Source organism: Perissodus microlepis, chromosome 3, assembly GCF_051167445.1.
Source record: "Perissodus microlepis isolate ML-2025 ecotype Zambia chromosome 3, ASM5116744v1, whole genome shotgun sequence".
In the NCBI taxonomy this organism is placed as follows: Eukaryota; Metazoa; Chordata; class Actinopteri; order Cichliformes; family Cichlidae; genus Perissodus; species Perissodus microlepis.
The window spans coordinates 46,145,901-46,159,379 of NC_140463.1; the positions used below are offsets into that span (position 1 = coordinate 46,145,901).

At 39.8% G+C, this 13,479-nt stretch overlaps 1 protein-coding gene across 2 annotated transcripts in view; it reads left to right on the plus strand.

The window, feature by feature from the left end:
• adam19a (ADAM metallopeptidase domain 19a) overlaps positions 1-13,479 on the plus strand; it is a 102,522-nt gene that overhangs the window by 24,228 nt on the left and 64,815 nt on the right. For both annotated transcript variants that reach the window (XM_084924628.1, XM_084924629.1), the window contains exon 3: positions 7,297-7,373. In XM_084924628.1, the coding sequence (XP_084780754.1) occupies positions 7,297-7,373 (77 nt within the window). The remainder of the gene's footprint in view (positions 1-7,296; positions 7,374-13,479) is intronic.

The following is a 13,479-nucleotide window of genomic DNA, read 5'->3' on the forward strand; positions in this document are numbered from 1 at the left end:
CAGTCATTTAACTGTTTATTATTAGGCCAGTTTATGTGGCTGGTAACTACTGTAGAATGAAAGTCCATGTCTTAGTCCAGCCTCATATTGCTAATTATAGATCAGTTTGTAGTTGTACTTGGTAAGTATGTCTGTTGCTGGACTCCACCACAGGTGGGATCCAATGTATGAAGATGAAACAAAAAGTCCAAAAACATTATCTATACTTATGTCCAAATATATGTACATAATGACTGCACAATTGCTTGGTACCTGTACTTGTACCTGATTTTTGACTTTGAATATTTAAGCATGGCCATGGATGTTAGTGGCAGCAGTGTTGTTGTTCTTTTTTTTTTTTTTTTTAAACCACCTCTGTCATTAAGGACATCTGTTATCATGATGGGATGCTTTCCTCTGTGGATTCTTTATTCACTTGAAAGTTTTTACTGCCTTCATTGCCAGCCGACACATTGTTTCAACCTCCACAACCTTTACTGTTTCAGATGGACACAAACATACTAAAAGATACACATTCAGGTGGGAGAATGAAGCCACTAAAGTTTTAAACTCATCTGCTCATCTTGTTCGCATGAAATTGGTAGTTTGGAAACGGTGTTCAGTGACTTGCTGTACTCAATCTCTGTTTGGCCTGATGGTACCTTGATGGCAACCAAGGAGGAAAAAATTATTGTAAAAAAATTATTAATTTACAGTTTGTCCTACTCTTATTAGCGTCAACTGTATTTAGTCCGCACCTCTTAGAAATAAATAGAATAGATCCGTATCGTCACTGTTACAAGAACAACAAAACACAGTATGGCATCTCTTCATTAGCTGCGTGTAGATTTTTACATTAAAAATCCTTTAAAATAAACAAACCAAAAAAAGTTATATATATAAAATAAATAAAATCTAAGAAGCAATGTCATCAGTGGTAGTACACATTGAGTAAGAGGTAGGACTAGAGGTAGGAATGTTGCAAAACTGTAAACGCTGGCAGCAAAACGTGAACACAACTTCAACACAGCTGTGATGTTTACACACAGCAACTCACAATTGAAAACACGTTTCTAATGATGTGTTCAACCCCTTTGAACGAAACTGCAAGAGTTAAAGATCTACAATATCAGTATGTGCAAGTGTAACCTACACATACTTGCAGCAGCGACTCTTCGAGTACAATTCTATGCCCCTAGGCCTACTGTTTGTATTCTAGATTGTTACAGATGGTACTCTTGCAGTACTGTAGACTATATTGTAATGCACATATATCTGGAGTGCATATACTGTATACTATTTCATAAGTCTGTCTTTCTGCATCACTTACAGTACACACTTATTTTTATAGAGAGTGTATTACATAGAAAATCTATGGATTACATAGAAAAGCCCCATGAATATATTTTCCATAGATGAAGTAGGGTTCAATCTGGCAAAAAGGAGGTGGAGAGGCAGGAACATAACCTGGCCAAATCCCTGACCAACGTACTGGCAATTGTACCCTTTGTGCAGCTATAGGTAACTGGGGTGGGGAGCATATTGCATCACAAGCATGTTGATTGTGATGTGGATGAGGTGCTCTGGCAGACTGAAACAGAAGAGAGGATGCAGCAAAGTTGTTTTTTTTTTTTTTTTACTGTAACTCTATGCAGTAGGTTCCTCTGTTGTTTGTATATGCAGACCACGGTATGCAGTGATGGGAGTACAAGTAACGAGTACAAGTAAGTTACAAGTAATGCCGTTACTTTTTTCAGTAACGAGTAATCTAACTAATTACTATTCCTATCGTTACAACGCCGTTACAGTTCCCATATGGAAAAGAAATAGTAAAAACTTATATGTGATTACTCATGAAAGTGGCCACTTTCATGAGTAAATCATATAAGGCTTACATGATTTACTCATGAAAGTGGCCACTTTCTCATTACTTTCATACATTGTTTTAGTAAGTATCCAAAACATACAAGTTTCATTATATAATTTTTCAAGGGATCTTATATCCGTTTTCACTCTTATATGCTTTTCATACAAGTTTCACACAAGACAGATACAAACTTTATAAGATTTATATATATCTTTTCCATATGGGTTACTAACAAGAAAATGCGGTCCATTACTATTTTTCAACAAACAGATGGTTGAAGCTGTGTTCAGCTTACCGCATCTTATATCGGTTGCACTGAAGTAGCTGACTACGTAAGTAATCTGGACGCTACAGCTTTAAGCAGGTGTGCGCGCTCCCACGGACGGTAATCATGATCACTGTCTAGCACAACACCTGGAGCTCAGGGGGCAAAACAATCGCATGAGTGCTGCTGTTTGACTGTGAAAGAATAAAGTAGTCATGGTAAGCCAATCACATGACCACTTAAAGACAAAGCAACAAGGTGATATATACCAGTTTTTAAATTGTGTTGATAGGCCACGTAAAACCAGAGTCATGATAATCAATATATACGCGGCTGTTTTTCCTCAATAGTTTCGTCACGTTTGTTAAGATGTATCTGTCCCACTGCGCAAGTGTCCAGTGAAGGGGGGCATGGCTACACGCAGGCGGGAAGGGGAAGTAGGAGTTGTTGGAGTGTCAGTTTTTTCTTGTGTGGAGGAACGAAAGAAGGCAACCATTAAAGTTGGAGTTAACATACCAGTTGTGTGATTATTGGACTAACACGTATACTGTCTAAGGACAGCGCAGCGAGCACTCTCTGCTTATGAGTAAAAAAAACAAAAAAACAAAACAGGGGAAGTTTTAGGAGTGACGGAGGGAGAGAGAGAGAGGGAGAGAGCAGAAAAAGAGGGAGAGCAAGTTTTGCGATGTGAGAGATTTGTGACGTTTAGCGTGTTTGAGTGTGTAGTTAATGTGTTGTCTTGTGTAGTTAGTGTGTAGTGTTGTGGATAGTTTTGTGTTGTGTGTCAGAACAATGAGGCGACTGCTGTCTCCAGGTAGAAACAGGAGTGATACACCTGCTGCTGTCAGACCTGCAGGTATCAGGCTGTGATGTTCTCCTTTATAGTGCACAGAAATTAATTTTTTGGAGTGGCGCAAATAATTTGTGTGGCATCTTATTGAATACAGAACAGCTGATTGTTCTGTAAATAGTTTGAAATGGTTATTTAAAAAATCAAGGTAAAAGGTAAATGGATGCAAATAACTTTGTTGTTTGCAAAACTTGTGCATAGGATTTTAAAATTGACAATTTATATTTGCATTTTAAGTTATGAAATATGATTCATTAAACATGTTTGTGGTTGTTACAGTAAAAAATATAACCTTTTCTACTCTGATTTTATGTTTTTTGTCTGATTTTAGATCAATTGCGTTAATACAGTATATCAAAATGAAAACATGACTGTAAATTCAGACACGTGAGGTTGTGCTGAAAAGGATGATACCAAACAAGGCAAAGTAAATAGTTTTTAAAGGTGAAATGTGGAGGGAGAATCAAAAGTAGTAAAAAATGGCCAATTATACCCTGGACCCCAGAGGGTTAAACGTTTTTTTAAAGTAACGCAATAGTTACTTTTCAAGTAATTAATTACTTTTAGAATATTGTAACTCAGTTACTAACTCAGTTACTTTTTTGAAGAAGTAACTAGTAACTATAATTAATTACTTTTTCAAAGTAACTTGGCCAACACTGATGGTATGCGCAACTTTGTTTTGGTTGGGATGAACACTGTACATTGTTTTTGTGGGAGAATACAGTAAAAATATATTTGGTACCATGTATTTGTGAGTTTTGTATACAAACATTCTGTAATCTTTTACAATGCACTCATGTAGGCCTATGTACTGTCTGTAGTAAGTGTTACACTGAACATAAAAAGGCTTACAGTAAGTCAATATGATGACTTTATTTTGCAGGAGAATTGAAGGGTTTTGCCCATTGTGTGTGTGTTTTTTGATTTGTGTGTTGAATTCTGACAATATGCTTTCGGAAAATGTGTGTAAACAATTAGGAAAAACTGTAATGCTCATGATTATGCAAAGCTGAAACCCAAGTGAACAATAAAATTATGCATGAAATTATAAGTCAGGCCCACGTAACCAGCATACTAACGAGTGGCCAATGCTAACATAGAAGATGTGGGTACAGGTGAGATCTATGTAAATGACATATTCCAAGACATAGCAGGTCTGTTGCATTTGAAGCAGTTTACTCTTCACATGTGGAGTGATAAAATACCTAATGCCACATTTCCAGTTAAATGTCCTCCACCGCATGTTTTTAGTAGCCACACAAAAGCCTACCAAACTCTTTCTCATCAGTCATACGTCCCTGGTGTGAACCCATCGTCCTTGGAAATCCCCCTTATTAATGTTTGAGCATCTTCCAATTTAAGTTGTTTAGCAAGAGAATATAGTGACACAGGGTCTAGTTTACTCCTGAGTGAGGTGTTCAGATTCCCCTCCCCCACTATAGTTGGAATTTTATCCATCCATCCATTCGCTTCCGCTTATCCTTTTCAGGGTCAGAGGGGGCGCTGGAGCCTATCCCAGCTGTCATAGGGCGAGAGGCGGGGTACACCCTGGACAGGTCGCCAGTCTGTCGCAGGGCTAACACACAGAGGCTGACAACCATTCGCGCTTGCATTTACTCCCACATTCACACCTGTGGGCAATTTGGATTAATCAATTAACCTATCTAAGTATATTTAGGGCTTTGGAGCATGATGTCACGGGGGTGGGCATGGAAAGGATTTTGGCCTGATGCGCCATTTTCCGGGTACAAAGCGCAAGCGAAAAAAGAGCGAAGGCACACACAACAGCCATGGTTCGTATTTGCTGTGTGGTCGGCTGCACAGTTCGATCGCACGACCGGCAAGAGAATAAGCTTGAAAATGGTTTATCTTTTCACTCTTTCCCAACCTGGAAGCAACACGAGGCAGTTCGTGTATCAGATGTTACCAAACGAAGGCGTCTAGTCTGGATAGCAGCTGTGAGACGAGCTGATATCCAGTTCTCTTCTATCTCCAAATACCTGTTGGTGCTCCAGACATTTTCATTCCGGTAAGTTCTAAGTATGTTCATATCACTCTTTATAGCCTATTAGTTTTATTTTCGATGCGCTCTGAGGTCACAGCAAATTAGAACAAACATCCAACTGAGTGATTTTGCAGAACTACCTTCTATTTATAGAGTTGCTAATTATTTGGCATTATTGCAGCAAACCAGCCAATGAAATGGATGAAACACATCGTGACTGGGTTCCAGCGCTACACAAGGGACCTGCTTCAAACATACCACCATGCCAATCAGATTACTTCTTCCATGTGAGGGTGAAGAGGTGACCCTTCTGGATAAGATGGTGAAGGTTTGCTGCGTTTTGGTGAACAGTGTGGTAGTAAAACCAGGGAAAAATGAAACTTGCTCATGTTAAATATTCTTAAGTCTTTTGCTGTATAAATAGCGGTATTTTTTCAAAAGATAAAGTAAATAAAGTGCTAGTAGTGGGTGACATCATGTAAACACTGTCATGATTTTGTGTAAACATTTTGTCATTTGTAAACTATAAATGATGGATTCTACATTGTAACTGATGTGATGTTCTATAAAGTGGTTTTAATTTTTTTTAAAAAAGAGGCAAAAATTAGTTTGTTTCTTTATTCCACTTTTGAACAGTGGTACTCAGTCACTTCTTTGAAAGTTGTCATGTATTTAATATATATTCTTAATGCTAATTTGCTGATTATATTGTTTTATGTATAGGCCTTTATAAACCAGGCCCAGAGGTGACAAAGAACTAGGTCGCAGGCTGACAGGAAACTGCATGCTTTTGCAGAGCATATGAGGTGCAGACAGAAAGTGAAACTAAGCAGAGTGTTTGATCGAAACTTAAAGTGTGCGTGACGTGTAGAGGAAGTATATAATAATCAGGCTGGCTGCTGCTGCTTTAGACTTGAGCTGGTGTCTCTGTGTGCTCAGTCTCCTTTTCCGGAAATGTAAAATAAAGATCATTTTTTGAGTTAGACCACTTTGAGCCATGAGTTTTTCTTCGCTGCCAAAAGTGTGAGTGCAGTACCTGAAACACACACAAAGTTCATTTAAAGACAAGAACTAGCGAGCCATAAATGTAACAAAGTGTTTAGAAAGTTACCACATATGTGTAATTTTTCTTTTTTTTTATGTATCCATCTATAGAACGCTGCATGTTATATTCTAAATCTGCCTGTTATCTCTCAGAAACCTGCCTGCAGGAAATGAACCTAAAGTATGTAATGCAAGGATGTCATCACTTTCAAGATGGAGAAAGCATAAAGTGACAATTATGAATCACTTAATATGATAAGGAGATTCTGCAGGTCATTAATCAATGTATAAAACTAAAATAAAATGTATTTTTTGTGACACAGGATACAAACATGGAAGCAAGATGTATAATTAGAATTATTTATAATCAATATGAATAAATCATTGCCATTTCTTTAACCATAAAGAAAAACTAAATCCTCCAGGACAATGTTACATCAATGCACAGAACTCACTATGTTTTCCATCTAACAGAGCCTCCACATGTTCTCACTGTAATTTCCCCCTCATGAGTGAATTTATGCTGCACTAATTTGAAAGTTCGGGGGAAAATCAAATGCATTTCACTCGCAGTACTCAGGCTGACTTACCTTTGTTTGAATGACGACTTGTACGTGCTGACTCCACAGACAAGGTACGAAATATGTCAGGCTATGTCAATAGCGGTAGGTCTTCAGGGTTTCTACTCCACGGCCGTATTTCATACTGGTCCACATTTTCTGCAAGTACTGCCGCTTCGCCTCTGGACGCAATTGGTCTCTATACAGTTGATTCTCTTTTGAGCTGCTTTTAAGTATCTTTCTTGTATTCGTAGTTCCAACACAGTGTGTTTGTTTTGATTTGTGGACCCGGAAAATGGCGCCGCGCTCCCACAATGCATTGCGGCGTCAACTCCAAAGGCCTATAGTTCCAAGAAGATGGAGAAAATGCCAGGTCAGACTTGTACGTGCTGACTCCACTGGAAAAAATGTTCGTGCATTTGTGTCATCGCGTTTAGATTATTGTAATGCCCTGTTTACCAGCTTGGACAAATCATCTCTCTCGCCTAGAGCCATACAAAATGCACCGGCAAGGCTACTAACATGTTCTAGCAATCAGAGATGTTTTTTTCATTCATATAGCACTATTGTAATCATACTGACCACTATAAACTTCAAGCACTTTATCTACCTCTAATTCATAGTAGATTTAAAATCACAAGTTAACCCAATAGGCATGGCTTTGAATAGTGAAAAGAAGCCAAAGCACCTGGAGCTAACCCAGTTTTCATCATGACCTTACAGGAGGAATATCCAGTCAGAGGAAAGATCTTGCTCTCGTCCAGTGACCTCCAGCTGGTGCTACAAGTGGAACATAATCAGTAAGTTCTCATGTCAGCCTAATCTCTCATATACCCTTCTGTGCCTCTGATGTTATTGGTACACAGTGCTATCTGGTTGACTGCTGTCCATTTGTTGTCTAGCTGTTTTATTTATTTATTTTTTTGCTTGCCTTTGGTTTATTATCTGAATAATTAGGCAACTAAGATTTAATGGGCCTGTTAGTGGTCTTTTGCTCTGATGACTCTAGCTGTTGGTAAACACAAATGAATTCTACTCCAGAGGTAGAGCAATATCAGCTGTCACCAGTGCCTCTAGTTACCTTTACTTCTGGTTGCTCAGGTGTCTTTGACTTAGCCAGAAAGAAGTCAACCTGGAGCCAGCTACGGTTACCTTTTCTGTGCTCAACACACACTGCCTCACCAGCACTCATTTTTCCTTGTGACTTGCCGTCACTCCATCACACCCTCTGTCGGTCTGGTGCTGATGCACACTAAAATCAAATCAATTTATTTATATGGCACTTTTCACAGGATAAAAACCACAAACAGAAATACATAAAATACATTAATAATAAAACATACAGCACAAATCTAATTAAAATAGTCTTAATACCAAATAATAACTAGAAAAGGTTGCATTTCCTGCGAAAATGCAGTGTGAATGCTGTGTATAAATATTTTTATTTATCAAAAGTACTACAAAATGGCAGAAATACTGTTATTTAGCAGAAATACTATTATTTAGCAGAAATACTATAACATTGCAGAAATACTATGATTTGGCAGAAATACTATGTTTTAGGACAAATACTACCATTTAGCACAAATACTATAATTTAACACAAATACAGTGGAACCCCGACTTACAAAATTAATTTGTTCCAGAGGGTCTTTCGTAAGTCAAAATTTTCGTAAGTCGAAGCACCTTTTTCCATCGCCTTTTGAGTGAGGTGATGCTGGCTGAAGATGAGGTTCTTGGTGGAGGAGGAGTGGCAGTTTTCCATTTTATCTATTTCGTAACGTGGGCATTTTGCCCAAAATCTTTGCCAGGGGGCCAGGTAGGGCATTTACAGGGAAAGGGGGGCGCAAAGAAATACTTTTCTTTCTTATTCTCATTTAAAATATCTAGCTTTTATTAAATAATTATGTGGATCTTTCAACCAAAGTTTTTATAATAATGTACGAAATTGACTGTAGATCATTGTCAGTCAATCAGAACGCTGTGTAAAAATAACAAAAAACAAAAAGGTGCATGCAAAGCATTTCTTTACTCCCAAGAAAATCAATCTGCTACACTGTTTAGTTTAAACCACTCCAAATTTAAATGGTAAATTCTAAATTGTACCTTGTCTTTGTCCCCTGAGACTTAAGCATATATTTATTTTCTTACTTCTTTTATTTCTATTTATTAGTTTTTTGGCTGTGATGTACCTGCAGCCTCGTCCTCTCGTCTCTCTGTATGCTGCGCTGCATATAGGAGAGATCAAAATACAGTTTACTATGATTAGCGCCTTGACCTGAATTTTAAAATTATTTGGCAAAAAGCACTATGCTGCTAAAAAATGAAAAATAAATATTTGCAAAATATCTGGATAAATATTTATTTTACGTGTTTGATGTGTGTGGCAGGGCGTGGTCTTCAGTGCCGCTGCAGGGGAGGCGGACCCACCTGAGCGGCATCTGTAATCACGCCTCTCCGGCTTAGAGTCTGTGCTCTCTCGGTTGTTGTGTTGGTGTGTCGGGCTGTGAGTTGAAAAGCCACAGCCGGCTGTGTGGGTCAATAAAGAAATGCTACAAAGCGTGTTCATGCAAACATCGCCATGTCTGCCGTGGTACAATGGGACTTCTGCTCCTGAACCTGTGCGCACAGCATCTGCAAATCGGGGCTGTACGAAGTCACTTCATCTTTACGCAAGACTGTAAGCTGTCATCTGTGAGGAGCGAGCGCTGTTTGTTTTTACCGTAGTTCATGGTGGAGAATAGCTGCTCTGCTGCATTTTGCTCCCTGTAGCCGTATGAATGGCAAACTGCACTCATTGGCAGCGGCATAGGCACACTTAAAATTTCTTCTGAAATTTTCGCTCTCTAGTTTTTTGTCACATTTCCAACCCACTTCCTTTATCCAGTCTTGTGACGGGCAAAAGTGACCCAAAATGGGCACTCTGGCGGAGTTACTGTTTGTTTGTGTGTGTTTTTAAGTCGTTTTAAACCTTGTGATCCACAAAAAGTAAGAGTAAAACAAGAACTGACTGCATTGCAGTCAGGGCAGGAGCAGGAGCTTCGCTCATGCGCGATTTTTTTGCAGTTTGGACCTATAGGTGTGACCATCTCCTGCTCTGACAGCAGCTCGGGTGGACTTCTGCGTGAGGACTATCTGCCGCCTGTGAGCCCCACTGAGAGTAAGAGCGATACTTGCTTCCACTTCAAAAAGTCGTCATAAGTCTCCCGATAACACCAGAAAAAGTCGCCAGATTTGTCGCTAGTCGCTTTTTAGAAAAAAAGTTACTAAGGGGGTTTGAAAACTCGCTAAATAAAGCGACAAAGTCGCTAAGTTGTCAACACTGCGGCACTGTCTGCCGACTTGCAGTTTTAAGGCTCCGGGAAACGAGCCCGCCAGCACTCTGTAGCGGCTGCGACCACTGGCGATAAGGAAAGGCTGCTTTTCATAGAGGACTCGCTTGGGGAGATGTCTTCTGGTTGACTCCAGCTCCCAGAAGAGCCTCGGGAACTCTCGTGTGATCTTTGCATCTTTGCATGGATTATTATTTAATCTGAAAAATTTGGTTAGATTTCCCACTTACCACTACAGGGAGCCCAAGTACCACCAGTGGTACGTGTATCACAGTTTGAGAACCACTGATCTAGACATAAAATTAAAGCCTTGATAACTCTAAAATCTGAACACAGAAAATAATTGGCTAGGACCTTTAGATCTGCCTTAGCAGTGATTGAATGTAATGGATAAGTGGCTGGATATCTGGCTGCTTTACACATTACAATCAATAAATACAGAGAACCAGATTTTAAAGGGGGAAGAGGACCCATACAGTCTATTCTAGATGAGAGTGCTCTTAAAAAAGGTGTTTGACTTCACTGAGAATGCTTGTCTAGCACAGCACAGAAAGTCTAAGATCAGGCAACAAAGGAGGTTTGAATTACAGGGTGGGCCATTTATATGAATACACCGTAATAACATGGGAATGGTTGGTGATATTAAAGTCCTGTTTGTGGCACATTAGTATATGTGAGGAGGCAAACTCGTCAAGATGGGTGGTGACCATGGTGGCCATTTAGAAGTCGGCCATCTTGGTTACAACTTTTGTTTTTTCAATAGGAAGAGGGCCATGTGACACATCAAACTTATTGGTAATGTCACAAGAAAAACAATGGTGTGCTTGGTTTCAACGTAACTTTATTCTTATGCACCCTTACAAACTCCAGCTACTGCAGCATCTTAACGAGGATGACCCAGATCGGCGCACAGAATTTGCAGAATGGGCAAAACAAAAATTGGAACAGGACCCTCAGTTCACGCAGAAGATTTTGTTCAGTGATGAGGCAAACTTTTATGTGAATGGTGAAGTTAACAAACAAAACCACCGCTATTGGTCTGACACTAACCCACATTGGATGGATCCCTCCAAGACTGTTGGAACAACAAAAGTGATGGTTTGGTGTGGTATATGGGGTACAACGATAGTGGGTCCATTCTTCATCAATGGAAACCTCAAGGCCACTGGATATTTGAAATTGCTACATGATGATGTGTTTCCCTCTTTGTGCACTGAAGCTGGCACGTTCCCTGAGTTTTTCCAGCAAGATGGTGCACCACCACATTATGGGTGCCAGGTCCGAGCATTCCTAGATGAACAGTTTCCTGGAAAGTGGATTGGTCGTCGTGGGCCAGTTGAATGGCCCCCAAGGTCTCCAGATCTGACCCCCTTAGACTTTTATCTTTGGGGTCATCTGAAGGCAATTGTCTATGGTGTGAAGATACGAGATGTGTAGCACCTGAAACTACGGATACTGGATGCCTGTGCTGGCATTTCTCCTGCGGTGTTGCTATCAGTTTGTGAAGAGTGGGAGAAGAGGGTTGCATTGACAATCCAACACAATGGGCAGCACATTGAACACATTTTATAAGTGGTGAGAAACTCACCACCCATCTTGAGGGGTTTGCCCCCTCACATATACTAGTGTGCCACAAACAGGACTTTAATATCACCAACCATTCCCATTTTATTATGGTGTATCCATATAAATGGCCCACCCTGTACTATGTCTTCTAATGATACTGCCTAGGGGAAGTATGTATAATGTAAACAGAATTGGTCCTAGCACTGAACCCTGTGGAACACCATAATTGACCTTAGTGTGTGAAGAGGACTCTCCATTTACATGCACAAATTGGAGTCTATTAGGTAGATATGATACAAGCCACTGCAGTGCAGTACCTGTAATACCTACAGCATGTTCTAATCGCTCTAATAGGATATTATGGTCGACAGTATCGAACGCTGCACTGAGGTCTAGCAGGACAAGCACAGAGATGAGTCCACTGTCAGAGGCCATAAGAAGATCATTTGTAACCTTCACTAAAGCTGTTTCTGTGCTGTGATGAGCTCTGAAACCTGACTGAAACTCTTCAAATAAGCCATTCCTCTGCAGATGATCTGTTAGCTGTTTGACAACTACTCTTTCAAGGATGTTTGATATGAAAGGAAGGCTGGAGATTGGCCTATAATTAGCTAAGACTGCTGGGTCTAGAGATGCTTTTTGAGTAAAGGTTTAACTACGGCCAGCTTGAAGGCCTGTGGTACATAGCCGATTATTAGAGATAGGTTGATCATATTTAAGATCGAAGAATTAATTAATGGCAGGACTTCTTTGAGCGGTTTTGTAGGAATGGGGTCTAAAAGACACATTGATGGTTTGGAGGAAGTAATTATTGAAGTTAACTCAGAAAGATCAATTGGAGAAAAAGAGTCCAACTGAATATCAATGGTACTAAAAGTAGCTGTAGATAATATTACATCTGTGGGATGATTATTGGTAGTTTTTTCTCTAATGATAAAAATTTTATTTGTGAAGAAGTTCATGAAGTCATTACTAGTTAACGTTAAAGGGATGGTTGGCTCAACAGAGCTCTGACTGTTTGTCAGCCTGGCTACAGAGCTGAAGAGAAACCTGGGGTTGTTCTTATTTTCTTCAATCAGTGATGAATAAGATAAGATAACCTTTATTAGTCCCACACGTGGGAAATTTGTTTTGTCACAGCAGGAAGTGGACAGTGCAAAAGTTATGAAGCAAAAATTAGAATATAATAAGAATAAATACAGTACACAACTGTACAGAATAGAATAAAATAAAATACTATATACAGTAGAATAAAATAGAATAAAATATACAATAGGATAAAAATAGAATACAAATGCTGTATACAACTGAGTAAAAATACAACGATGCCAGAAAAGATTATTGCACTTAGTGTTATTGCACATGTGTGGATGTGTGTGTTTGATCAGTTGAAGTCTTGAAGTTGGAGTCTGACAGCAGTGGGAAGGAAAGACCTGCGAAATCTCTCTGTCCCACGCCGTGGGTGCCGCAGCCACTGAAGGAGCTGCTCATTGCTGTCACAGTCTCCTGCATGGGGTGGGAGATGTTGTCCAACAGAGATGACAGCTTAGCCACCATTCTCCTGTCACTCACCACCTCCACTGGGTCCAGAGGGCATCCTAGAACAGAGCTGGCCCTTCTGATCAGCCTGTTCAGTCTCTTCCTGTCCCCGGCAGAGATGCTGCCATCCCAGCAGACCACACCGTAAAAGATGGCTGAGGCCACCACAGAGTCATAGAAGGTCTTCAGAATAGTAAGATGTTCTGGCTTTGCGGAGGGCTTTCTTATAAAGCAACAAACAATTTCTCCAGGCTAAATGATGATCCTCTAAATTTGTGACACGCCATTTCCTCTCCAGCTTATGGGTTATCTGCTTTAGGCTATGCGTTTGAGAATTATACCACGGAGTCAGGTACATCTGTTTTGAGGCCTTAGTTTTCACAGGAGCTACAGTATCCAGAGTCGTACGTAGTGAGGAGGTAAAATTATTAACAAGATAATCGACCTCTGTAGCGTTCAGGTAGCTGCT